The sequence below is a fragment of the Prunus mume genome, linkage group LG1 (assembly GCF_029339155.1).
Source record: "Prunus mume cultivar Tortuosa linkage group LG1, ASM2933915v1, whole genome shotgun sequence".
NCBI lineage: Eukaryota > Viridiplantae > Streptophyta > Magnoliopsida > Rosales > Rosaceae > Prunus > Prunus mume.
This window is the reverse complement of record NC_142698.1, coordinates 27,388,168-27,415,843: the sequence shown is the minus strand read 5'-3', so window position 1 is coordinate 27,415,843 and position 27,676 is coordinate 27,388,168. Positions and strand designations below refer to the sequence as shown.

Here is a 27,676-nt window from a genome sequence, read left to right as displayed (position 1 = left end):
ATATCTAAATTACAATAGGAAGTAAATCTCTATTACAATAGGACTAAATAATAATTGGTAAGTAACCAAAAATCTAATGAAATAAGGAACCAAAATCCTAACTAAGTGAGGACTTGCCAACAAGATATAGATTAATTGGTGTTTGGTTTTAATGGATCTTCCATGCATGTACGCACGCAGATTGCAATATTTGGTTGAAGCATTTTAAGGTAGCCACAAGATATGATGATGTGCTATGCAAAATACACACCACTAAAATTTGAAGCCTGCATGATTTGAGGGTTACTACAATCCTAAAAAGTAGTGCCAATTGTCGTCACTACAAACTCAAGCTAAATACCGAAGCTTCAGGTGCTTAAAAAAGGATGTTGTGCATGGGTATCTATCTAATCCATTTGTTCAAAACCAATGAAGTCTCCAAATAAAGCTATAAAATAATAGCCCAACGCCTGATGTAATCCTCAGTTATCCCTTATATACCCCGTCGAACGTCCTTGGACTTCACATCTATCTCATTCCTCTTCAGAGCCAATTATTAGTCCATCACCTAGAAGGAGAAGATAAACAAACAATAGCTAGAAATGGCTAAAATAAGAGTTGTCACATATATTGGTGGCTCTCTTTGTGGTGCTCGTTGCCATGGAAGCCACCTTTGTCTTGGGCCAAGGCAGTGGAAATGGGAATGGGAATGGCAATGGCAATGGGAACGTGGCAATGGAAATGGAATGGAAATGGGAACGGTGGCAGTGGCAATGGAAATGGGAATGGTAATGGCAATACTAGCAGTGGCAATGGAAACGGCAATGGGAATGGAACTGCAACACCGCAGTGGCAACGGTAATGGCAACGGAATGGAAATGGTAACGGCAACGGAAATGGTAAAGGCAACGAAATGGTAATGGCAACGGCAACGGAAATGGCAATAGCGGCAATGGAGTTAGTGATAGTACAAACTACGACGTATTGCCACCACTAGAATCCGGACAAGAGCGATGTCAGTGCAAAGCACTAGGGGCTTGTTTCTACAAGACCCTCGTATGCCAACCAGAATGCCCTCAAAGAAAGCCCAAAAACAACTATAAAGAAAAGGGTTGCTTTGTTAATTGCGGTGCGGTAGCAGCTGTGAAGTCACTTGCAAGGGTAAGCCTTCTAAGTCACTTTAATTTGCTGTCTCAAGAATGATAGATATCGTACGCATGGTTTCTGCAATGATTTGACTCACAATAAAACTATTGGGGTTACATTATTGATCATGTGTTACTAATTCCCTTTAATAAAGAAGTGACGAGTAATTAGTTAGTAAATGTGCTACAAATAAAACTCTTTATTAATGAACTCGATTGTGCTAACTGTGGGAGCAAATTTCGTCCCACTAAAATATTCGTCTAAGATTCTTTCGTCTTCTCCACTTCTCTTTCTTCCTGCAAAACAAATCGGGTAAAAGGACCACACCCGGTGTTGGCCAAAGGCCCTCCGATGCCTAAGTTAGGTAGGGTGTTTCAAGGAAAACCGGGTGGCCGGAGCCGTGTGTGGTGGTTGGAGCCTTGTGTCGAAATGTGATAATTTTGCAAACCTAAGAGAGAGAAAGAATATGGTGGCTGGAGAAAAAGAAGAAAGGTTTGTGAGAAATGGAAACACAATTCTCATTCCAATCTGTTTGCTCTTGTGGAAGGAGTTTTGGGAAAGACTTACAGTGGCTTCTAGATAGTCCATGAAGAGAGGTTCCAATGCCATTTGGGGAGACGTACAAAACTTCACTCTTCTCACCCTTCCAAGGTGTGCAGGTTCCAAACTACTACTCAATCTGCAGGGGCAATTACATCTTTTTATAGTGGAACAAACTTCGTTTTTTTTAAATTGTTTCATAATAAAGTGTTTTTAATATGATCTGGTTCTGGGTAACTATTTAAGCAGCATATGTTGAATTTGAATAACAAATGAGGAGCAAATTAAGGAATAATGGACCATCAGCCAACATGGTCGTAGTTACTGGTAAGTTTGAAACCTTATGAATTATTGAGAAACCCCCCTCATGTAGTTTAGATCCCGTACTAATTAAAGATGGATCATCAAATCATTGACATCAAACAATTGAACAACACAGGCCGCAAAAGCTGTCATACTTTTAACAAATTAAACATTAATTTTTTTTCTTATGGAAATATATTTTTGATTTATACGAAGAAGAAAAAAGCTATTCTTTCGGTCCAAATTTTGACTATTTTTGCTCACTATAATTGCCCTTAACAAGAGTCACCTGATAAGAATTCAAATTGAGAGTATGGTAAGATACAAAAAGAAATTGGGAGGCCACTCATGGTTCTTCCATGTTGCAAGTTTGAATATATGCAACAAAAGCTATAAAATAAAACGTAAAAACCAAAAACACTCCTGCACTAACAAACTCAAACAATATTCACAGCAGAAACTGAAGGGGATAGGGCAAAGGAGAAGCACATGAGCTAACCTTTTTGACCCACAAGCATCAATCACCTCCTAGGTCATTGGCCATGCACGACTTTTCTGCAAATCCCCAGAAGCCACCGCCTCCATAGAATCTGGTTCCAATACGAAACTGTGAGATCTTGGCAAGCCAACTGCCCCAAATCCAAGTATAGCTTCTCTAGAATTTTGAGTGAGAAGCACTCTCTTACCACACCACAGATTGGTTCATTTATTTTCTTAATTATTTTTCTGTCTTATATTATTTCTTTCCATTGCATCTTGTAGTTTTTTTTTTCGCGGACAGAGTGGGGGGAGTGTGGGTGTTGTTATATTGGAGGAATGGAATCTAGCTAACTTAAGCCTATTACCCCTAACCCTCACCACATAGGGTAACCTGAAGAATTTCATCTTGTATCATTTCGTTGTACTTGAAATAACTCTTTATATTATATGGGAGGTTGAAAGAAAACTTGTGACTTTTGTTTGTAAAGTAAAGGAAAACAGAAGTAGAAGGGTAACATATAAATGGTAGACAAAGTAGCTTTGCTGGCTTGAGATTTCGTGGTCCTAGAGAGTTGCGGGGTTTGAATAGCTTTATGTAAAATTTCACTTGTGAATAAAGAAGTTCAACTTGGCAAACCAAGAACAAGAGTAACAATCACCACAAAGATTTTTTATGTCGAAAACTCGAAATGGAAAAATCACATAACTTAATCCATCACAAACAATCCACTGTGGGATAAATCTCTAATACATCGTGATTTCCTCCATGGATTACACAAGCCCCACCCATAACGTTCTTCCTAGCTAACCTATCATACTTTAGACATTCCAAGACTTTCTTAGGACTCATTTAGCAAGCAACATTTTTATGATGCAAGGTATGTAGGGAACATAGAGAGCTCATTCTCAACATGTTCATCTTAAAAATCTTACCTAAATATTTGGCATTTCCTTTGTAAACCTAAACAAAGGATTTTTTGTTGTTTTTTCGTATACCTTATTTTGTTACGAGATTCTAAAAAGAGTGAATTCTAAAATTAATTCAATTTTTTTAACTTTTTTATTTATTTAAAAAAAAAAACTAAGACTCACTTATTTAAGTTATTTAATCTTAACCACAATGATGTAGAACAGATGACGGAAGCACTTGAAGAGTAGCTGAAGTGTCATGCGTGCAAGGGAAAAATTGGAAAGCTGTAAGTTTGGGTCCCAAGCTCAAAATCAGGCCCATGACCGGTCATTTCGAATAGAATGGTGTTATGAGTCAAACTCATTGTTTTGCCATGATGTATGAGATTTTTCAAGCGTTGGGCGTCGTTTAGTAGCCCAACATAGCATTTTAATTTTTGAGCTAGTTTTTGGATTTTTTTTATTATTTTCCTTTTATTTCCTTTTTGGATTCCTAGGGTTTCTAGGAACTTGAGGTAGTATTTAAACAAACGTTGGCTAAGGGGTTGTTATCCCTATTATCATTCAATAAAATTCAGGTTTTCTCAATTCTGGTGGATTCTAGGCTTTGGTTTTCTTTGGCTAATAGTTTGATTGCCTTTCGTATTATCATGCTGCGTCACAAAGGTGGTTCAATTAGATTTCAAGTGACGTCTTTAAGGATCTGCAATCATACATAACAGCTTACCACCAGAATCATGTTTACGTTAAGGTCCAATCAATTAATCTTGTCATGTGATTGTAAACCAAGCATTTCTAGGGCTTAAGAAGCATCTTTGTTGACGGGGAACGTGGAGTAGTGGGTTGGATAGGTGGTATTTGATAACAGTCGTCTAAAGTTATTTCACATTTAAGTTTGCAGAAACGACAAAAAAAAAAAAAAAAAAAAAACAAACATTTGTATGTGGCAATAGCTCGCCAAGAGTTTTTATCTTTGATCCCAAACTTTGTCTACTTTAGGCAACTCATGTACCACACTCATCAATCCATTATCTAAGTTTTGAGTCAATCCTCAAATTGTAAGGTTTAAGTTATGTTGATGATAATTTGGTGGAGCATTATTTGGGCTCTACTTTGTAAGAGAAGGTTATGAGTTCAAATCTTTATATAAACGAGAGTTACATTACTTATGAATCAATAAATAAATAAATAAAGTTATTCCTCAAATTCAAAAAAAGAAAGAAAGTGTTTTTGCACATCCACGGAGCAAAAATGGATGTGGAATAATGTTTATGAGATTGTTTGACCATAAATATTAATTGAGAACATTTAGGTCATAGAGATGACAATAAGGTGAAGGATAGAAAGGTGGTGTTTTTTGTTGCACAACTTTTAATCAATCTTCCATGCAAATTGAACTTTGATCCGTTGAATCACTTTGAGGCAGCCATAAGAAATGATGAAGTATTATACAAAATGCAATTCAAATCCAAAAAGTACACCAATGCTTTAGGCTCTTAAAAAGGTATACTGTTTATAGAAGTTTTCTAATGCGTATCTAATAAAAATGTAGTCAGCTACCATTTGGTCAAAACAGTTCCAATAAAATTTGTAAAATAATAGGTGGAGGTCTGGTTTCCCCCACCAATATTCCCTTATTTATATGCATTTGGAACCCTTCCCATTCCATTATCTATCCTTCCTGCTCACAAACAAGAAAATCAATAGAAGGATAGAGGATATAAACATATACAGTAGCTAGAAAATGGCGAAAATTAGAGTGTCATATGTATTGGTGGCTCTATTTGTAGTTCTCATTTCCATGGAAGCCTCCATTGTTTTTGGGCAAGGCAATGGAAATGCGAATGGCAATGGAAACGAAGGGAGTGGCAATGGAAATGCGAATGGAAATGGCAACAAAGGCAGTGGCAATGGTAATGCAAATGGAAATGGCAACACCGGCAGTGGCAATGGAAACTCAAATGGAAATGGCAATACCGGCAGTGGCAATGGAAATGCAAATGGAAATGGCAACACCGGTAGTGGAAATGGCAGTGGGAACGGGAATGGCAACACCAGCAATGGCAATGGAAATGGAAATGGAAATGGAAATGGCAACACCAGCAGTGGCAACGGTAACGGTAATGGCAACGGCAACACTGGCAGTGGCAATGGTAACGGTAATGGAAATGGCAATGTCAATGTGAACAGTAAGGATATTACAAACTACGACGTATTGCCACCACTATCATCGGGACAAGAGCAATGTCAATGCAAAGCATATACGGCCTGTTATTACAAGACCCTTGTGTGTCCAGCAGAATGCCCTCACAGAAAGCCCAAGAAAAACAAGAAACAAAAGGGTTGTTTCGTTAACTGCAGCAACAAGTGTGAAGTCACTTGCAAGTGTAAGCCATTTCACCCATTTTGTTTTCAATTAATCTGTGTTTATATATACAATTGTATAGATCAACATATATATTTGAAACTTTTCTAATACTTAGTTCCTTGTTCTTTTGGCAGATAGGAAAGCCAACTGCAATGGATATGGCTCTCTCTGCTATGATCCAAGGTTTGTTGGTGGAGATGGTGTCATGTTCTACTTCCACGGATCCAAGGGAGGAAACTTTGCCATTGTTTCGGACGAAAACCTCCAAATCAATGCACACTTCATCGGGACTCGACCAGTTGGAAGAACTCGGGATTTCACATGGGTTCAAGCCCTCTCAATCATGTTTGACACACACACTCTTGTCATTGCAGCAAAGAGGGTCTCAAAGTGGGATGACAAAGTTGATGCTCTCATGGTAAGATGGGATGGTGAGGACATTAACATCCCTACCGATGGAGAAGCCGAATGGAGGACCAACGGTGAAGATAGGGAAGTCATCATCGAAAGAACCGGTGACACGAATAATGTAAGAGTCACAGTGGCAGGGCTAGCAGAAATGGACATAAAGGTTAGGCCTATTGGAGAAGAGGAAAATAGGGTTCACAAGTACCAAATTCCAGCTGATGATACTTTTGCTCACTTGGAAACACAGTTCAGATTTTCCAATTTATCTGATCTTGTGGAAGGAGTTTTGGGAAAGACATACAGGCCAGGCTATGTTAGTCCAGTCAAGGTTGGAGTTCCAATGCCCATGATGGGTGGAGAGGACAAGTACCAAACTCCATCCCTCTTTTCAACTCTCTGCAAGGTTTGCAGGTTCCAAACTGCTACTCAATCTGATCAGTTTGCAATCACTAGTGGAGGAGTTGCTCAGTTCTTCTGATAATGATCAAGAAAATTAAACATGGTTTTTTAAATATTTTTTTTTCAGAAATAAAAAATGTTTCAATTGTATGTATCTGGTTTTGACTAACCATTTTAGCATTGTATTCATGAAATTAATAAATTAATATACAAATAATTGCTGCAAATTAAGCTTCCAGGACATTTGCTAATTTAGGACATTCGTTTGTTATTATGCTTAATTGGGTCGTTGGAGACTAAAATTTCCACATATACGCCCCATATTCTACATTTTCTTCAAGGCTAGGTGTGATGGGTTTGATCATAGCTCTATTTCAACTGGTGACTATACTGCTCACTTAGACATATAGGTGGTTTTAGAGTTTAAGATGTTTTGGTTATGTGGACTTGGTTTGAGATCATGCTAAAATTTGGTGATGTAGACTTTGTAATTGTTTGTGCGACTTTTGTCCGTTTTATTTTGTCTCTTAGAACTTGTTGGCTTTGTTGTCTTTGTGAGCTTGGTGCTTTTGCTGTGTTGAAGAAAACTTCATGTGCAAATAATATTTAGGGATATTCGTTATAGTTCGAAACTAGTAAAACTGAATCCAATGTTTACTGAGTTGCAAATTCTGCGATATATATATCCAATCTAATCACGCTAGGATTAGCATCCAATTCCATTCAATCTAGTGCCAATTGGATTTGTTTGTTTTTTAGTTAGACAGTGTCAATTAAATTGGATACACATACACTGAACATGATCAATATTTTTTTAATGGGAGAAAAATATTGAAAAAAAATTATCAGCAAATTATATCTAATCAGAAGTTCGGATAGAATTCAAACCGGATAGGTTTTGGTTTATTTGACATGTGCTATTCAAAGACACAAGCATACTTCCTTGGTGGGGTGGCTTATTGATGATATATAGGAAATTTTGCAGAGGGTTAATGGTTGGTGCAAATGTTGTTGATCACCCGATGAGCTAGCTCGGTTTTAGTTTACCGGTTGACTCTAATATGCTTGGTTTGAGAAACCTCCTGATGTCTAACATAATGTCCTTTTTAACGATTGTAACTCTCTTTATAATCTCTTTTATAAATGTCATTATGAAATAAGAAATTAAGCCGGGTTGGTTTGGTCGGTTTGAAGAGATTGAATTAGTACACTATCCCTGACTACATTGCATATGATCCTAATATTTTTTAGGGTTTCCCTTGAGAGAAGAAGCGTAAGTTGCTCTTGTCAACTATAATAAATTTTGAGTACAGCGTAGGAGTTAAGGCAACACAACTAGCAGATTGCAGTTGACCTTATTATTTAAGTAGGTCCTGTAGTCTTACATAACCTATTGGCAGTATAGTCGTACAAAATCATTTTACGTTAAATACTTAATTTTTCTTAAGTGAGGGATAACAGTCTTTAAGTGGTTTCATATTGATTTGGAAAAGAAAATAAAAACATATCTATGATAGTGCAAATTGTGCTCATTTAACCAAACATCTTCAAAACACAACTATTTCATTTTAAGGGGACAAATACCTAAAACCATAGTCTATATTAAAATGCAAATAGTTATAAAACAAAAAGGAAACAAGATTTTATGTCCAACAAATTCGTTATAGTTAAGGATAAAATAAAAAGTTTATTGACACGCATGAGCGCGCGACGAGAGGGTAAATATGATTTTATAACTAATAAGTCTATCTTTTCTCTACCCAATATTGAAAGAGATCCTCAAATGCAAACACCCCTCTTCATAAAATTATATGTATATGTTTATAAAACAATTTGTACCATATTTATTAATCATGTCATCTAAAGAGTGCGAGACTCGCCACAATTACTCATATGGTTTCATTTATGTAAGTAAATCCACATATGATAAAAATAAGTCTAGCAAAGTAATTGGTAAATGTGATATGGATCGCAATACTCAAATGGTGTTTGTCATTGAAAAATCTTTATTACATCTTTCACATGCAAATTGTAATATTTTGCAGGAGTCAAGCAATTTCCCCTAAATTATATTGCTTCGAGGTAGAGCCGAAAGAAATGCTCATGTGAACTGAAAAAGAAGACAGGAAACGCTAATGTACACCATCAAATATGAAGCAATCGAGGAATATTTGAAGGTTCCTACAATTCTGAAAAAGCGTGTTGAGTCACAAACTCAAAGCTAATCCCAATGCTTAAGGTTCATAAAAGATTCATTGATCGTGAAGTTTTGTATGGCATCTAACTATAAAATATACTCACAACCATTTGGTCAATAAAAATGAACCCATTTAAATCATAAAATAATTGCACAAATTGCTGGTTCTAAGCTGTTTGATTACATGAAGAAGCAATGTGCACAAGCATCAAGCCGAATCCCAAGGCTTGGGATCCCTCAACACTCCCTTATATCTCTCTCTCTGTACCCTGACCTTCCCATCTATCCTTCAGCTCAAAACACAAGCAAATCAACAGAAGGAGAAGAGAAGCATACACTAGCTTAGCCAGAAATGGGTAAAATAACAATGTCGCATATATTGGTGGCTGCGGCTCTATTTGTGGTGCTTGTTTCTATGGAAGCTGCCTTGGTTATGGGGGCAGGCAGTGGAAATGGCAACGAAGCCGATGACACTGCTGTGGCACATTACGACGAATTGACACCACTGGAATCAGGGGAGGAGCGAGGTTTCTGCAAAGCAAAGGGGGCCTGTTATTACAAGACCCTTGTGTGTCCATCTGAATGCCCTCAGAGGAAGCCAAAGAAGAACAAGAAACACAAGGGTTGCTTCATCAACTGCGGCAGCAAGTGCGAAGTTACTTGCAAGTGTAAGTCATTTCACAAAGAAATAGATCATATGAGGAAACTTACTCCTCTATGACATAATTTATGAATCAGAATTATTAATCATGGGGGTTCTTATTTGAATGTATGGTCTAAATTGATGGTCTGACAGCATAGCATGTCATGTATCTAACAAAAGGACTAAATCATATTTATTTGGGGACTATTACTAAAGATTTGATCGTGATCTTTCTGCAGATAGGAAAGCTAACTGCAATGGATATGGCTCTCTCTGCTACGATCCTAGGTTTGTTGGTGGCGACGGTGTAATGTTCTACTTCCACGGAGCCAAGGGAGGAAACTTTGCCATTGTCTCAGACAAAAACCTCCAGATCAACGCACACTTCATTGGGACCCGACCAGCAGGAAGGACCCGTGATTTCACATGGGTTCAGGCCCTGGCAGTGATGTTTGACACTCACACCCTTGTTATTGCAGCAAAGAGGGTCTCAAAGTGGGATGACAAAGTTGATGCTCTCATGGTAAAGTGGGATGGTGAGGCAGTAACCATCCCCGCCGATGGAGATGCGGAATGGAGGACGAATGGCGAAGACAGAGAGGTGATAGTTGAAAGAACCGATGACACAAATTACGTAAGAGTTACAGTTGCTGGTCTCCTGGAAATGGACATAAAGGTCAGGCCTATTGGAGAAGAGGAAAACAGAGTTCATAACTACCAAATACCAGCTGATGATACTTTTGCTCATCTGGAGACACAATTCAGATTTTCAAATTTATCTGATCTCGTGGAGGGAGTTTTAGGCAAGACTTACAGGCCAGGTTATGTTAGTCCAGTGAAGGTTGGGGTTCCAATGCCAATGATGGGTGGGGAGGACAAGTACCAAACATCGTCCCTCTTTTCTCCTCTCTGCAAGGTGTGCAGGTTCCAAAGACAACCTGAGCTTGCAGCAACTGGAGGAGTTGCTCAGTACTGATAATGATCAAGACTTAAAGATTAATAAATATTGTTTCTTGTTTTGTGCTCATTTTATATTTGTGTGTATCTGGTTTTGGGTAATTAATTAAGCATATTGCAGGCTTGGAAATTAATGAATAAACAAATAAGGGCTGCAAATTAAGCTTGCCCAGGACATTTGCTACTATATCATCATTTTCTCCTTCCAATGTATGTAGTGTGGTTCACCAGTCATTTTGATCTATAGCTTTTTAGTAGTGTGTTTCTTAAGTATTTTTATTATCTAAACTGCAGCTTGTCACCAAAATTTGTGCACTCTTTTCTATACATCTAGGCAAATAGAGTATTAAACTATTGTAATCATGTATTGTGACTAACCTTGCTTGTAGGGGTGACAACTTCCCCGCCAATTTGGGGCCCCAAGGCACCACCCTCATGGAACAAGGATAGGTATAACATGACCCATGACCTGCCCCGTTTAACCGTTTATAGCACATAGGACCCTAGTCCAACCAATCATGCATCTGAGAAACCCCGTTCTCAACCTGAAGTTCTGGCTTCAATTGCATCTAACTTACCAAGCCTTCATCTATAGCACAATCTAGCAGGAACAACAATCCAGGACAGATAGGCATCTGGTTTGTATACTAAATAGTTTATGCATATGTTTCTTGTGCCGATATTGTGATTAGGTAAAAGACTAAGTGTTTAGGATTTGGGTTTAGAATCTAATATTTATGATTTTACGTTGACGTGCGTATAGTTTTAGGCATAAGCACAATATCAATACATAAACGGTATGCAGAGGATCCTCTAAACAGGCACAACAGTTGTAAAATTGATGAGAGAGTTTTTCTAATATATTTGAGAATATTATTCATATTCAATACCATCCATGACAATGACTTTATTCAACTAGAGAGAAACTTGGGGATAACATTTCACCTATACCCCACAAGAAATTAGGAGAGCTAGTTAGGGAGCAATGTCTATCTACAGGAAGCTTCTACTGCTAAACTCTTTGCTACTCCTTTGCATGGGTCACCAAATGTGTTAACCGAGACTTCAACGCTACAAGTCCTTGATCCAACGCAAGCCTGTGCAAGGTATCGCTTGTCAGTAAACTTTCCCAGTACAAATTAATCATAAGAAATAAGAGCTAAAAAATGGAGGTGCACAGAGTTTTATTAACTTAGCAAGCAAGATCACACCTTCTGAAATATACCTTTTAATTAGATAATGTAAACACCAAACTGTGTGTAAATTTCTAGAAACCAGATATATTTGATAAATTTGATTGTTTTTGTGCTCATTGTTTGGGTCAATACAATTGAGTTTTGGTTATGCATAAATAAACATACTACTGTAAAAAAAGAAACAGTATCGCCGCGCGGCTATACTACTTCCCAAAGAAATAGTATAGCCGGCCGGTTATAGTAGGGTTTTAAAAAAAAGAAATAATATCGCCGCCCGGCTATACTAGGTTGACACGTGGCTCCTAGCGCTAGGGGGTCCTTTTTTATAAAAAAAATAAATAGTACCGCCGGCCGGCTATATTCGATTTTTTCCGAATTTTTTTTAAAAAAGAAATAGTATAGCCGGTTTTAAAATTGTTTTTAAAGAAATAGTATGGCCGGGCGGCTATACTCGGTTTTTTTAACTTTTTAAAGGTTTTAAAAAGAAATAGTATAGCCGTTCGGCTATGCGCGGATTTTTTAAATTGTTTTTTAAGAAATAGTATAGCCGAGCGGCTATACTTGGTTTTTCCCTAATTTTTTTTAAAGAAATAGTATTGCCGCTCGGCTATATGCGGCTTTTTCCTTTTATAAAGAAATAGTAGTATAGCGGGTCGGCAATACGCCGTTTTTCTTTTTATAAAAATAGTATAGCAGCCCGGCCTTAGTCCACTTTTTTTTATAAATAAATAATATAGCCGGACGGCTATACCCTTTCTCTTCGTACCATTTTTTCCTCTCTCCCCTCTTATCTCCTCCCTAGTTATCTTTCTCTTCTTCTCTATCTTTCTCTGGGCACTCTCTCTCTCTCTCGTTATTCTCAACAAGGCAACCCATTTAATTTTCATTTGATGAACAGCTACTAATTTTCTCTTGGTCTCCCTTGTTTCTAGTGTCTAGGGGATTGCTGAGAAAGAACAGTATTGTGCATCCTATTAGTTGTTCTGATGATGTTGAAGATTGCAATTTTTTTTTTTCTTCTTCAAGGTGTCTAATTAACGATTGAGTACAAATAATTAAGTAAATAGAAAAGGTTCATATGAAAGAGAGAGTTGCAGGGAAAATGGATGGAAGATGAAACAAAGTTGGATGACGAGAGAAAAATACAGAGAGAGATGAGAAGGCCCTAAGCGTCCTGTTGATGTTGGGGCTGCAAAATTTGTTTCAAAGGAAATCTTGGGTAGTTGGGTGGGTAACAATGATCTTGATTCCTAACTCAAACTGAAATGATCATACTATTACAACAAGAAAAAATAATAAAAAAACAGAGGATTACAGATTATATAAAAGAGAATGAAACAGGGTCATCATCTCTTCCAGCAGCAGCCACGCCCACGAAAGCTTTTGATTTTAATAAATAAGAGAGAGAATGGAAATTAATGACAATGTTACATTCCCAATTGCTTATTATTTTTTTAAGCTAGTAAGCCTTGTGTAATGTAATCTGAACCATTAAATCTCTTTTAACTATCGGCGCAGAATGTGTGTCAAAAAGTGTGGTAAAATGTGTCTCTCGATTCTGATTTTATATGTATACGTATATTGAGATTCTCTTTTTCTTTTATTTTTTTTTTCGATTTTTGTTTATCGATAAAAGTAGTTTAGAGCATTGTCTACTCCTATTAGGCCATTACTTGAGTCACTATTGTCCCTCTTTTGATTTTTAAATTTTTCAGAGTTATTATCCGTATAAAGAAATTAGTACTTTCAAGTTTAATATTGTATTATACATGTACGTACCTATTTTTCAATAATACATCCATGTTTTGTACACGTCTTAAAGATGCGGTAAAATTCATGTTTTTAAAAAAGTAAACGTACAATAGTCGTATTGAACATGTACGTACGTATTTTTCATATTTAATACAAGTATTTTTTACAAAATTTTCAATAATACACACAAAATTCTCGTATTATACACATAATTCTTACATATTATTGAATACAAATAATATATATTAAAATATTATATAGTGGCTGAACTTTTAAGTGGTAATTTGTCAAAATTTTACTGAATAGAACACGTACGTATTTTATTTGTACAGCCGAGGGGCTATACTACTGTCTTTTAAAAAGAAATGGTATAGCCGCCCAGCTATACTACGATTTTTTAAGAAACATAGTCCCGCCGCTTGGCTATACAACGGTTGTTTTTTTAAATAGTCTAGCCGATCGGCTATACTATGCAGGTCCTCTCTTTTTTTTAACAGCTATACTCGGTATTTTCCTTATTTTTTAAAAATTGTATAGCCGATCGGCTATACCTGGTTTTTAAAATTTTTTAAAAAGTCGCCGACCGGCTATAATACTCTTTTTTTAAAAAAAATAGTATAGCCGTGCGGCTATATGTTTTGACACGTGGCTCGTCATCGCTAGGCGGGTCCTCTTTTTTGTTAAAAAAAAGAAAAGAATAGTATCGCCTAGCGGCTATACTCGGTTTTTTCCAATTTTTTAAAGAAATGGTATAGCCGTCCGGCTACACTCGGGTTCTTTAATTTTTTATTAAAAGAAATAGTGTAGCTGGGCGGCTATACCCTTTTTTACGAGTAGCTCGTCATAGCTTTTATTTTTTAAATAAATAGTATAGCCGGCCGGCTATACTGTGTTTTTTCTAATGTATAGCCGCCCGGCTATACTCGGTTTTTAAATTTTTTAAAAAGAAACTGTACAGTCGATTGGCTATACTCGGTTTTTCTTGTCTTTTTTAAAAAAAAACAAAAAGTATAGCCGGCAGGCTTTACACGGCTTTTTTTTTTTCTTTCAATTTTGTTTAATAAATAATATACCCAAGCGGCTATACTATTTACGTATATATATATATATATATATATATGCTAGGATAATCTTTTTCTTTTATATTTTTTCCCCGATTTTTGTTTATCGATAAAAGTAATTTAGAGCATTATCCATTACCATTAGGCCATTACCCGAGTCATTATTGTCCCCTTTTGATTTTTTACTTTTTCAGAGTTATTACAAAATTAACGTACAATACTCATATTGAACGTCTACGTATGTATTTTTCATATCTAATACACTTATTTTTTTACAAAATTTTCAATAATATAGACAAAATTCAAGTATTATACACATAATTTTCACATATTATTACAAATAATATATATTAAAAATTTAAATAAATTATTTTAAAATATTATATAGTGGCCGAACTTTTAAGTTGTAATTTGCCAAAATTTTGCTGAATAAAGCACGTACGTATTTTATTTGTATAGCCGCGCTACTATACCAAATTAATTTCTATAAACTAATGCAACTAGGAGGGTTCTTAATAAAAATAGTGTAGCCGCGCGGCTATACGGGGTTGTTTTTTTTACTTCTATTTTTTATATATAAAGAAATAGTATAGTATGCAGAGGATCCTCTAAACCGGCACCATAGTTGTAAAATTGATGAGAGAGTTTTTCTAATATATTTGAGAATATTATTCATATTCAATACCATCCATGACAATGACTTTATTCAACTAGAGAGAAACTTGGGGATAACATTTTACCTATATCCCACAAGAAATTAGGAGAGCTAGTTAGGGAGCAATGTCTATTTACAGGAAGCTTCTACTGCTAAACTCTTTGCTACTCCTTTGCATGGGTCACCAAATGTATTAACTGAGACTTCAACGCTACAAGTCCTTGATCCAACGCAAGCCTGTGCAAGGTATCGCTTGTCAGTAAACCATTACAAATTAATCATAAGAAATAAGAGCTAAAAAATGGAGGTGCACAGAGTTTTATTAAAATAGCAAGCAAGATCACACCTTCTGTACAACGGATAGAGCTCTATTGCTCTTGCACTGTCCATGGCTAAAGCTCCCACAAGTCCCATGCGGTTTTCCATAACTTGCAAACTTGATTGAAGAAATGACTTGATTAGGAAATGGGCACTCAAGTGAAAGCACAGGCCCTGACTTCCTTTCTGCTTTTGAATCTGAAGTCCACATATCTACAGGTGACGGATGAGACTCTGATACATGCGAGCACAAGCTGTCAATCTGTCTTGTAGCAAAAGATATCTGCGTTGGATCACCCCCAATTTCCTCAAACAGAACAAGAATATTGTCATCTGGTTTCAACCACGAACGGGGTACGTGGTACCTGTAGGAATAGTGACATCAGAATCAAAGTTCAGTTCAAGTTTTTACCTTAGATTCTCTAGCACTTACAGTTCCTGAGATGGCTTGCCACAGTTCTTTCTGCACTTGTTTGAGTCATAAGGTCCTCTGTAATTGCAAGAGTCAGGGCAACCGCTAGTTGGAGAAATATTGGTCGGCCAGTATCGCCCAATGCTTTGTCCGTTCACCCATGCCTCACCCTTCCCCAGCCCTGTGAAGTCTATTGCAACAGGATTACTTCCATCAGGGGCATTAAATTTTGCCTGAATAAGAAAGAATATTTCTTTGATTAGTATCTAAAAGAATAGAATCCTAGCATTCCTAGTAGCTGTTTTCCTAAAGCATGAGTAGCCTAGGCTTAAGGAAACCCACTTCACTGAGAATGCACCACATGCAAGCATGATAGTGCAAGAATACAGCATATGCAAATACCTAGCCTGTCGGAAGTGTTAAATTCAGTTTTTGTCTCTGCAATTTCTATCCAAATTCACATTCTTTCCTGTAGTTCTAATTTCAACACATATACCCTTATCCATGATAATAATGCTAAAAATTTACCTTATACCACGTCAAGGGTTGTTTCTTGGGCAAGGTAGGTTGTGAAACCCATTGAGAAGAACTTCCACTGGGAAGACTATCTTCCCCTTTGAGTCCAATCTGCAGTCACAATGACGAATTGTTAAATTTCGGTGTTTTGATGGTAACAAACTGCTCATTCAGAATGAAGAACTTGGTTTTTTTTTTTTTCCCTTTTCAGTTTCCCAAATTTTAAGTTATTGGCCTCCATTTTCCCTCAGATTTGTGCAATCTACTGAAATCCATATCAGGGAACTGCAGCAAAATGAAAATTAAACAAAAAGGAAGAATGACCTGATATGTCCATTGCTGAGATGAAAGGTCAATAGTAGTGCCGTTTTTCAAGCCTTTCAGCTGTACGGGACCAGTGATTCCAGCACCTGTCTTGTCAAAGAAAGCTCCATAGTTCTGATTGAAAAATAGGTACAAAAAAGATATTACTCAGTCATATATTGACCTTAAAGAATGGAATTCGTTCTGCAATGATAGAATAAGATATAAATGAAAGTTTCTTATTAAATGCATGTACTGAAAGCAAAAACATTCAGGCCAAACCTGAAGCCCAACAGTCAAACTCAAAAGATCTATTGTGTTCTTCCCAGATGCAAATGTGACAGGGATATCCACAGAAACCTTGGCATTGTTACCGTTTCCTGTTCCACTCCCTGAAAGGAATTCAAATAAAAGAAAATTACAAGACTGGAAAAGAAAAAGGCTCAAACAGTTGTAATAATTCAAGCTATGCGTGTATTTACTTGTCAAGAACTCATTTATATTTGAAAATCCACAATTGCAAAGTCTGAACCTTATCATCAGGCTTTTGTCTTAGTATCTAATCTAATGTACCACAGGAAGCTTTTCCCGAAAAGCAAGAAATATAGGACCACTATATTTAAGATCAAATGGAGCCTAATGAGAGAATATTTTGAAAGCTTCTTTTGCAATACAGTTAGCAGAAACTATGTTTAATGTCCTTAAAAATCTATAAACAGAATAGCTTGGGGGATATAGAACTTAGATTGGTCAAGCAATGTCAGGCTAGCATTCCAATTAGTTTTAGAGTGAGATAAGATACATCAAATCAACAAAGAAAAGGTCTAACATCAGAGTGTATCTACAAAGACAAAGAAGGATTTACAAACTTGAGCAAGCATGGCGTTGACCTTGTTTTGACTAATAAATATGTTTGAGAAAGGCAATTATGACTCATTCTTCTACCCCAAATTTCAGAGGATTCCTATTGGATTTGCAGCCCTTGAAGGCATCTCCAAAGTACAAAGGCTTAGGGAAAATGGAAATGGCCTTCACAATTTCTAAAGACAATGTCAACTTCTATTTGCCAGTGCAACTAAAGTAGCAGCCGGATTACCACCAAGGGCATGAAGGCCAAGCAATCGACTTGGAACCAAATTAAATTATTTCATTCATACCTGCAAGCTTTCCATTAATAAATGCATGCAGGGCATGGCCAAGTGATTCCACATGAAGAACAGTTTGAGATCCATCTTGAAGGAACGTTTCAGAATTTGTGACATCAATGCTGCAAAATTTGTTTAGAAAAGGGATTTCAGTCTTGAAAGATAGAAATCAAGACAACTGGCTGACAGGCAATAAATACATATTAAGAAAGCATCCATGGATTGCATACCTTAAAGAGTACCATAGATAGTCACTTTTATCAGCTGTTGTGTTTATTTGCTCCAATAATCCAACTCTGGTAAATGCATCATCCTTTGAAATACCCACTGGTTCATTTATCCAACTCCAGCCTGAGCCCAAAGCTTCAGAGGAATCAACGTCATCTATCAACGAGTGATGCATGAAGCTTGGAATCATGGCAGCAGAGTTGATCTGTAATGATAACGTTATATACTTTGCTTATGAGACTGTTACAACGAAAGAGAAAAACAAGACATGATTTGACCTTACTACTTATGAAGAATTTAAAAGAAAATGTTTACATTCTACACTTCAACAAATAAATATAGGTACTTTTCTTCAATTACAAGCAAACACAAGTGAAATAGAAGCTAAGGAGCAAACCTTTGCAGTGTTAAGCACTACATTTTTGCAATCTGGTAAGATGCTCACAGACCATGCAGGCAAGTGATATGAGTTGCCATTGAACGTCACAGTGGCATCAGATTTGGTGTCATAATTGGCAAGAAAAGCAGCACATACCGATCCTGTTTTGTAAACAGTTGCCTGAAGATGTGATAAAATAAAATAAATAAAATACATGTTAATAAATAAAATCACATGTTGCGGGGGCATTGACCTAGACCAATGGAATAAGACTTCACTTCAGATAGACAAAGCATACAGGTGAAGACTAGAAGCTCTATGACCTCTATTATTAGATTTTTGAGATCACGAAGAACAAGTTTTGGATCCAAAACTATATCACTGTTTACTAGGCACCATTTTCAGATCAACATTAAGGAAGTTCATCTAAACCCTTCAGATACGACAGATACTTCCTCTTAGATACTCTAACAAGAATAACTTGTAAGTTCAGATACAACAGATATTTCTTCTCGGATATTCAAACATCAACAACTTGTAGTCTATGTTACTCCATTCCACTTATAAGTATGGGTGCCAAATCCACACTAGATATGGCCGAGCATTCACCTAGACTGGAGGATGTTGAGCCCTAGAAGTTTATGTAAAAACTATCATCATACCCACGAATCAGGAGAAAAAGGATACTTTGTAAAACTGAGAAAAATCATTATACCTCCAAGTTTGGACCACCAACAGAAACATTTTTTGGGTCAGTGGCCACGATTGCTTCTTCACAAAGCTTTATGGCCTTATGCACATCTTTTAGGTGACCCCACTTAGGTTGTCTAAGAAGTCCTGCAACAGACATGGAAAAGTTGAATTGATTACTGATGACACATCTATGATATGTGCACTGATGTTCTTAATTATTATTTTTTTTTCTCATGAAAATTATATCTTAACATTATAAGTATTGTCTGTACTCCAAGCATCAGGTTGACCAAAAATGCCAGTTCATTTACACAGCACCAAAGAGCACAAGTTTTATATAAATACAATTAGCAGACAAGCCTACACCATCAGCAGTAGTAAAGCGATAATATATGGCATACTAGACAACATACCATACTCATCAATTGGAGCATCATAGTCATAACTTGTAGCAATAAAGGGTCCACCAGTACTCCGCCCAAAGTTAGTGCCACCATGGTACTGTTGAAGAGCAACAAAGAACAAATCACTTCATCTTTTCCTGGTTTTAGAAACTCAAATGTTAATAAACTCCAGATACAAGCAGTACCATGTAATAGTTTTGGAAAGTTCCACCTCGCTGAAAGAAGCGCGCTACAGCAAATGCGAGGTCTTCCACTGGTCTCTGAGGTACAGCACCACCAAAGGATAGAAACCTAGTGATCATGAATGTTTGAAGGTTGCAAATAAAAGAGCAATCATATAGAAAGAATATAGGTGATACCAGCAACCAATTCAAATTTACATAAGACTAGTTCAAAATGTAATTGGATAGGTCAGCACGTTACCATCCACTCCAATTCTCAGTCCACATTTTGGGTCTCTTGTCAGGAAGTTTTGGGGTCCATTGATCACAGTAAAATCCATTGCAAGTGCTGATCTGTAAGTAGTTAAACGCAATGCAAGTAGAGCAAAGGAAGCATGGTGAGAATGCTGCATTTATACAAGGTCAATACAATACAAATGGAAAGTCACTAAGAGAGTCTTACCACAGAAGCAGGAGCATCGTCTTGCTGGCACATGACCCAGGGCACCCCTGTATCCAAAGCCACAGCCATGCTTGCTGCCCAATTAATATACTTCTGGGCAGCAGGCCCGTATGCTTTATCAATGTTTCCATACTCGTTTTCAATCTGGCATAATGGAAATAACAATCAACATCCTCTAAAATCTAACAATTACCAGATTGAGTGAAATACTAAAACATATATATAAATATTAAACCTGGGATAAAATGATGGGTCCACCCTGAGATGCATAAAGTTTCTCCTCCTTCATCATATCAACAATTTTGGCTGTAAATCGTTGCATCTCTACCTGAATCACAGATATTTTCATAAATTAATTAATGAAGTTGAGAAAATACCAAGAAAAAAAAAGAAGAAGCAGGCAATTCGCAATTGAAACCTTGAACGGCTCATTGTCAGTTCGCAATTGAATTCCAGGAATAAAATGCAACCAAAGAGGAAAGCCACTGTTCAAAAGTTGAAACAAAAACACAATTACACAATAAATTCCGCAGAAATACTAAAATAAGTAAAGTCATCATAAAGCAACTTCCTTTTTATTCCCAAAGAACAAAAAGGAAAGGAAATTGAATAAAATCCATACCCGTAGTTCCATTCTGCGCATACATAAGGACCAATTCGAAGATGCACATAAAGACCAGCTTGTGCTACTATCTTCACAAATTTAACCAAATCTTTTCGTCCACTAAAATCATACTGCAAAATGGATTTTGCCAGTCACCATCATAATAGAGACAAAATGCAGCGCATTCGAGAATAAACATCGATAACCCGAGAGTGAGAGAAAGAGAAGAACTGTTTGGTTTGGTTGCTAGGAAAGCTAAAAGTATAAATATTAAAATGAACAACAAAATTCCCGGTATCATGATGAGTTCTTTAGCTTTTTTCTTTCCTGACAATTAACAAGAAAAGAACAAACTTCAACATGACTAAAAACAGTAGTGTGATAATTGGTATTAACATTGTTCCAACATTTTCTCAGGCAACTAAACGCCGCCGTATTGGATTTGAAGAACTCATGAAAGGCAAGAACCAAGAACCATTAATGTGATTACAGAGAGAGAGAGAGAGAGACCTGGCCACGAACTGGTTCGTGAAAGTTCCAGAAGACGTAGGTCTCAATGACATCCAAGCCTCCGTCCTTGGATTTCTGAATAAGGTCCGGCCACATCTATATACACACAGAGCAATTCAGAGAGAAAATTTTTTAAAAAAAAAAATTAAAAAAAAAATTAAAAAAAAAACACAGAAAGAGAAAAAGTACATCGGGAGTGCTTCGAGGATAGTGAATGGAGCCAGAGACCAACACTCTGCGCTTGCCATCAATCACCAGCGCTCTGTGATCGTACGTCACAGTCGCGCAATACGACGCCGTAGCCAACACTCCAAGCACCAAAACCACCAACACTTCAATCCTCAGCTCGCTTCCTTTCATCTCCGTCCTCAAAACACTTGTGCGTTTTCTGTTCAATATTTATTACAAAATTTATTTCTGAAAAGCAATTTCTTCAAGCAATGATTAAGTGAAAACGGTTTCTTGCTGCATTTGCTTTGCTATGTCTTAATTTGGATTCTTTGTTTCTGTCTCTGTTTTGATTCGCTTGGCCGCTTCCTTAAAACAACGCTTGCAATCAAAGCGGTGACGTTTTGAAGAGCGTCATCAGTGTCGTCGTCGTCTTCGTCTTCTTCTCTTCTGCTGCTGCTTCTGCTACTCGCTAATCAGTTATTAACTATCTATAGCTGTTTTGATAATGAGCGCCTTAATGCTGTCAAAGCTAGAAAAAGATCAGGTGTTACGAGGCGCAGGGGAAGATTGGTGTGCCACGTCGGGTCAGTTGTTGTACGGAGACGCGTAGTAATAATTTCTTTTGAGACAGGTGACGGAAGTTCTTTTGTTTTTTTGTTTTTTTTTTACTGCAGGTGATTTTTACCTTGTCGGGTTAGAATTTAAGAAAAATGGATTAGTAGTGGTAATTATGGTGAAAGTGTGGTTAATGTGAGTGGTTTTGTAATTTAGTTGCAGGTGAGCGGGAGCTGGCGATTGGTTTGGTTTGGTTATGCGTTTGTTGCGTGTGAACGCTGGGACTTGAGTCAGAAGAAATCTCGTGAGGGAGAGATATGGGTAAGTAAGCCTACCTCATTGTTATTTATTATTACATTAATAGTGTTTTTTTTTTTTTGGCAATGCTCTACTGTATGATAAGGTAGATCGAACTCGGATATAAGAGTACCAACACACTGACTGGGTCTATTGGCTTGACCTAAATCTGCAAATTTAAATTGTTTTTAGTGTATTTATTACATTAGTTATTAATGTAATTAACACATTGCCACACTTTGCAACATGGTATTGGTGGTCCCTTAGGTCATGGAGGTGCTAGGGTGCTACTGCTCACGAATTTAGTAACAATTTTGGAGGCATCTTCTTTTTGTGATTCTAGAATATGAAATCATTAGTCTACAAGTTAAGACCTTGTTTACTAAGCTAAACATTCCGTTAACTGAAAATTTCTAGTTTCCAATAACCAGTTGACGAGTTTTATGAGCAGGATATACTATATAGAACCGAGCTATGACAAGCTGGATATAAATTATTGTTGGAATATTATAAAGAAATTTAGAATGATATGATAAAGAGCTGGCAAAGAAGAAGAGAGATAAAGTGATGAGTCTGATATATTCTTTCATGTAGAAGCAGTGTGCATGCATAATAATGATAATCTAGTCTAAATTCCACCGTGACCGGCCCACTCCCTAGACGGTTGTCGTCATACAGGATTTTGTAATTTTTTGAGATATTTAGTCATATACTCATTCTTAACATTAAAACTATAAATAAACTCTACACTATTTAATTTTTATAAACAAAACCAAAAAACACTCAAAAAATGAAAGTTGATCCTATTGAATTTAATTTTGATTATTAAATTTACTTTGATACCCTATTGAGTATTTTGGGCTTTTTTTATGAGGTTTTGGGATTGGATTTGTCTTAAGAAATAAATGGCAATTTTGTAATTTAAAAGAAGTTAAAAATATTTTTATTATGTTGTAAATGAACTTTGAGTGTGTTTTTTTCTTATAATTTAAACTCGTATATTAAGATATAATAGTAAATCTCTCTCATTTTTTTATGACACAAGAGAAAAGTGAGTATCGTCTCAATCTCATGCACGACTTTGAAAACAACAAAGGTTTGCAGACAAATATCATTATCGGCTCCAATGTCACTACAGAGAACAATTTGCCTTTCTTCCACCTGTCTTAATCTATACTATTTACTCAATTGATATATATATATAAAATCGAATTTGCGTCGGTATCATAAATTAGAGTATCTTGCATCATCCATATCATTTGTATTATTTGTTATTTAAAAAAAAGAATCTTTCATTCATAATTCATATTATTTGTATTATTTATTTAATTGTTTGTTGATATGTATTTTTGTGTGTGTCTTTTTAATTAATATCCAACTTTAACTTTAGCATGGACTGGCAAGTCAGTGACGGCCTTCAATTAGAGAAAAATGTAGGTGTCACGGGTTTATGCTTCTTTCCTTTTTCATTTGTCTCTCGTATTAGGAGAGAGATGAAAATTAAAGGAGGTATGAAACGGATCCAGCTAAGTTTTTCTATCGAAGTCATCTCAATGCCGACAGAAAACTAAGGCGTACACATTTGAAAAAACATTTATTTTTTAGCTTGCTGCGATACATTTGAAAAACATTGAATGGGTGGTTTTGTAACATTATTGTTGAGTGGAAGGTTCATCATTCGTAGCTTGTGAGCTGCCCAAGCTTGCGGGGCATATGTCCTGTGTCAGGCTCCAAATAGATTCTGCATGTTCTAATTTAGCATTTCTTTCCTCTACGCATGCATGTCCGGATGTGATACATGCCTGCCCATGGTACCTAGCTAGCCTTATCAAACATCATGACCATTCTTCCTTGCTTGAGAAAAGGAAAGAAAGAGAAAAAGAAAAAGAAGACACTACTGCAATGCAAACCACCTGTAATCCACACCATGTGCTCGCCCAGCTTACCTAACAAATGACGGACAGAAAGCATATTGATAGCCTAAGGTTGGAGAATTTTTTCGGTTTAAGCGGTGGATCACGTCACTTGTCGGAGCACAGAGGATTCTTTCATGAAAACAAAAAGTCCTCTTATTTGTGTGTAGTCGTATGGGTGACGTTGAATTTAGTCTAAAGTAGACTAATCATATTACTCATATAGTTCTTGTACTATTAATTGTCATGATTTACCACCTCAATGGTTGTCACGGAGCTAGATTGGTACATTTGAGGGAGGGGGAGAGGATTTTTCAACTTTTGTGAATTATTACATAATATATGTTAAATGATTAAGGAGTTATGGAGAGCATGGGAATTCAACATGGAAAATACTAGCCACATTGGGAGTTATTCAAATTCTTTATTTCAACATTATCATGTGTGTCTCATGAATCGATAAAATTATGTAGAACTCATACATGGCACGTTCTCTATCAGAGAGTTTGTGTAAGAGTTGTTGGTGTGTATTTCTTACCCATATGGCTCACCTATTTATAGGGTTGGGATTTTGGACCCAAATAACTAAAAACTAAAGGTAATCGACTGAGGTTTGATGTCGGTCAAGGTTCGCCCAAGGTCGAACACGGTGGCGGTACCCGATACCTCAAAACCGGTGGTTACCCAACCGAACCGAACTAATATATATATAATATTAATTATTTTAAATACATGTGTCAGCTTATTACTCATTATAATAGCCGATTCTAAGAGTTTAGAATGTAGTCGGCTGTATTGAATCAATAATTTTTTCCCCTCCCTTTAGTATCATCGATTCGAAAATCCAAGCCATCCCCAAACTAAAAATCTTAAATCTCCAATCTCTCCTCCTCTCAAATCCATCTATATCACCTCCACCATCGATCAAAACCTTTGCAACTTCTCATCTGTCTCGATCAAAACCTCTAAAAACCTCTCATCTCTCTCAATCGAATCATCTGAAAAGTCTCTCATCTCTCTGAAATCAAATCCATAAACTCTCTGAAACCTCTCACCTCCATCGTTGCTGTCTCTTCTTCTTTGTCGCAAAGTAAGTATTGAATAGAGTTTCAATTTGAATTTTCTGCTACATTAGGGTTCGATTGAGGGTTTTTACTAATTTTAAGGTTCTGATTTGCCTAGAAACAACCCTAAAAACTAGAAATTGCCCAGAAACTGACATAAAATTTGGCTTCAAAAACTGGGCTAAAAGCCCAAATACTCTCATCAATGATAGGCCCATTACCGAATCGAACCGACTGTCGTAATTGGTGATACTGAAAGTCGGTAAACCGCTTCTGTTGGTGGCGTCGACGATTGTGATTTTCCCATTACAGTTCGAAGCGGTTTGGTTACTAATTTGGCTAGATCAGTTCAATTACCGAACCGAACCAGCATTACCTATTTCACACAAACTTGGAGGATCGCATTTGTGAGACTATGAAAATCCATTAACCTTTAATAGAGGTGATTATACACATAATAGTTTGGATTAGCATCTCTAATATTCAGAGGCCTTTTAAAAAGCACAAATGAGCAACATGCATATGTCGGTTGTTAGATGAACCACATAAAATTAATAATGTTCCTGTAAAAGCACAAGTACCGCTCACATAATTCTTCTAGAAGCTGTCCCTTCTCAAGGAGGAACATATCAATTATTTTTCCAAGAACTCAAAATAAACATTGCTTTTGGCATTAATTTGCACTTTTGCAGAAGCTAATTGAAACTCCTGGTTTGATGAAACATAACACATTTCCTTGGTTTGGAAATAGTGGTAAACCAGTATACATTTTTCAATTGCATGAGTAGGAGATGTTCAAATTTATCATAAAAACTAGCCTCCTTACACCCGTTTCCGCGTGTGCGAGAGACTTTTTTTTAATCATGCGCGCTACGCGAGACTTACAAAGTTTCGTAAATATTTTTTTGCAATTGTATTTATATAGATGTTCGTTTCAACAGTTTCATATTTTAATTTCGCGTGTGCGATATATCGTCATCTTAAAAGTTTTCCTTTATCCACTGTATTTTTCTAGACGTCCATCTTAGCAGTTTCTTTTTTCCTTTTATAGCGTGTAAACTGTTAAGATGGACTTCTAGAAAAATATGGGCGATCAAAGGAAAACTCTTAAGACGATGATATATGACACGTGCGCGATTAAAATATGAAACTGTTGAAACGAACATCTATATAAATACATTTTGAAAAAATATTTACGAAACTTTGTAAGCATAGAAACACACCCAAAATCAACCCTAAAATCAACGTGAGTTTTAAAATATATGTTTAAAAGTGCAAAATCTCAACGTGTGCAGAGAGGCTAGTGTTCCATAAAAGTAGGACTTATTATCTGATTTTGTTTTTAATTTTAATTTTTTTAATATGAAAAATGTTAATTTACCATATTATCCTTATTTAATTAATAATTTCAATTCTTAATGTTTGAATTAACCAAGGCTATTTTTTGGTATTTTGAATGTTTCACCATTCTTTGCCTTTTGCTTTATATATATAGATTAAACACGAAAATACTTCCTCCCTTTCCTATAAGTAAGAAACTCCTACTTTTCTACCTAAAATAAGTTTGATATATATTTTTAATGAATTATTTATTTTATATGTTAAACTGTAATTTGCAGAAAATAAGAATGCAACTGTTTCTAATTATATGCGTATTGACCTAGATGCCTAGCTAGGGTTGGCCTACTCGGAAAAATGAGATGCTTTTTGTTTTGGGGCGGTGCAGGCGTGCAGCTAGCGAGTGCCATATAAAATGGTCCAACTCATTTGCCAAAAGCTACTTAGATATATCAAATATATACCACTAATATCCAATCCAAATCAACCACTTCAAAAGTAAATTAAGCCACCAAATAATAAGGGGACTGACACTTGTTCATATATGCGCTCGTTTAAGTATTCTCACGAGTCACCCTATTTCTAAAGCTAACCAATAATTTGATACCAAATCCGATTACTAAATGAAGACACATTTGACCTCATAGATTTTGGTTATCCCCAAAGGAGTAGGTCACAACGCACTATTTTGATCTAATGGGTATCTCACAAGAAATAAAAATGCAACTATTGTTGTGGATGAATTGTTCTGTTTATACTTTTTTTTCCCTCTTACAAACGATATATTAGAGAGAGAGAGAGAGAGTTTCAAATACATGAATCGGATATAGAGATAACCGCTCTTAATCACTTGAGTTACAAACCGTTTATTGGTTTGTTTATATATTTTAAGCTGTTATTATGCTCCATGTTTGAAATTCCCATTTTCAAATAATAACCTAGTGGTGGATTTGGATACTTGGACAAAGTTTGAATGATATTTTTGGAGGAGGACAATATTACATGATTGTCGTAGCAATGGTGATTAAGGATACCACGTGATAAGTTTGGTGTGACATTATTGTAGTGGTTAAGATTTAATTTTGGTCTGAGTGGTGGTTGAGTTTTAGATGGTGATGGTTTCTATTTAAATCTATCTTTGATTTTTTAGGGAACTAGGGGAGTGGGGACAATAATGACACGGGAATTTGTTGCTGCCACAAACAAGCA

At 36.4% G+C, this 27,676-nt stretch overlaps 3 protein-coding genes across 4 annotated transcripts; 2 read left to right on the top strand and 1 right to left on the bottom strand.

The window, feature by feature from the left end:
• Positions 1–5,101: 5,101 nt before the first annotated feature.
• Positions 5,102–6,611, top strand: LOC103325398 (uncharacterized). The gene is made up of 2 exons (XM_016797358.2): positions 5,102–5,744; positions 5,860–6,611. The coding sequence occupies exons 1-2, from the start codon at positions 5,102–5,104 to the stop codon at positions 6,609–6,611; spliced, it is 1,395 nt and encodes a 464-aa protein (XP_016652844.2).
• Positions 6,612–8,924: 2,313 nt separating this feature from the next.
• On the top strand, positions 8,925–10,563 carry LOC103325141 (uncharacterized). The gene is made up of 2 exons (XM_008227282.2): positions 8,925–9,397; positions 9,612–10,563. The coding sequence occupies exons 1-2, from the start codon at positions 9,082–9,084 to the stop codon at positions 10,346–10,348; spliced, it is 1,053 nt and encodes a 350-aa protein (XP_008225504.2). The 5' UTR covers positions 8,925–9,081; the 3' UTR covers positions 10,349–10,563.
• A 740-nt stretch (positions 10,564–11,303) lies between these two features.
• On the bottom strand, positions 11,304–21,804 carry BGAL8 (beta-galactosidase 8). 2 transcript variants are annotated; one of them, XM_089043844.1, is made up of 19 exons: positions 21,319–21,804; positions 21,130–21,225; positions 20,638–20,750; positions 20,434–20,500; positions 20,251–20,343; positions 20,016–20,159; positions 19,815–19,906; positions 19,577–19,682; positions 19,401–19,488; positions 19,010–19,131; positions 18,313–18,474; positions 17,918–18,120; positions 17,700–17,809; positions 16,825–16,934; positions 16,564–16,677; positions 16,252–16,350; positions 15,745–15,956; positions 15,340–15,676; positions 11,304–11,426 (listed from the first exon to the last, which is right to left on the bottom strand). In XM_089043844.1, the coding sequence occupies exons 1-19, from the start codon at positions 21,487–21,489 to the stop codon at positions 11,319–11,321; spliced, it is 2,547 nt and encodes an 848-aa protein (XP_088899970.1). In that variant the 5' UTR covers positions 21,490–21,804; the 3' UTR covers positions 11,304–11,318. The 2 variants fall into 2 exon arrangements, with proteins under 2 accessions (XP_088899970.1, XP_008225494.2); XM_008227272.3 differs by lacking the exon at positions 11,304–11,426 and adding an exon at positions 14,964–15,230.
• Between the last annotated feature and the right edge of the window lie 5,872 nt (positions 21,805–27,676).

Coding starts and splice junctions, on each gene's coding strand:
- LOC103325398 (XM_016797358.2), top strand. CDS start 5,102: ATGGCGAAAATTAGAGTGTCATATGTATTGGTGGCTCTATTTGTAGTT. Junction 5,745..5,859: donor GTGTGAAGTCACTTGCAAGT/GTAAGCCATTTC, acceptor TTCTTTTGGCAG/ATAGGAAAGCCAACTGCAAT.
- LOC103325141 (XM_008227282.2), top strand. CDS start 9,082: ATGGGTAAAATAACAATGTCGCATATATTGGTGGCTGCGGCTCTATTT. Junction 9,398..9,611: donor GTGCGAAGTTACTTGCAAGT/GTAAGTCATTTC, acceptor ATCTTTCTGCAG/ATAGGAAAGCTAACTGCAAT.
- BGAL8 (XM_089043844.1), bottom strand. CDS start 21,489: ATGAAAGGAAGCGAGCTGAGGATTGAAGTGTTGGTGGTTTTGGTGCTT. Junction 20,501..20,637: donor TGCGCAGAATGGAACTACGG/GTATGGATTTTA, acceptor ACTTTTGAACAG/TGGCTTTCCTCTTTGGTTGC. Junction 18,475..19,009: donor TTGGTGGTCCAAACTTGGAG/GTATAATGATTT, acceptor TCACATCTTCAG/GCAACTGTTTACAAAACAGG.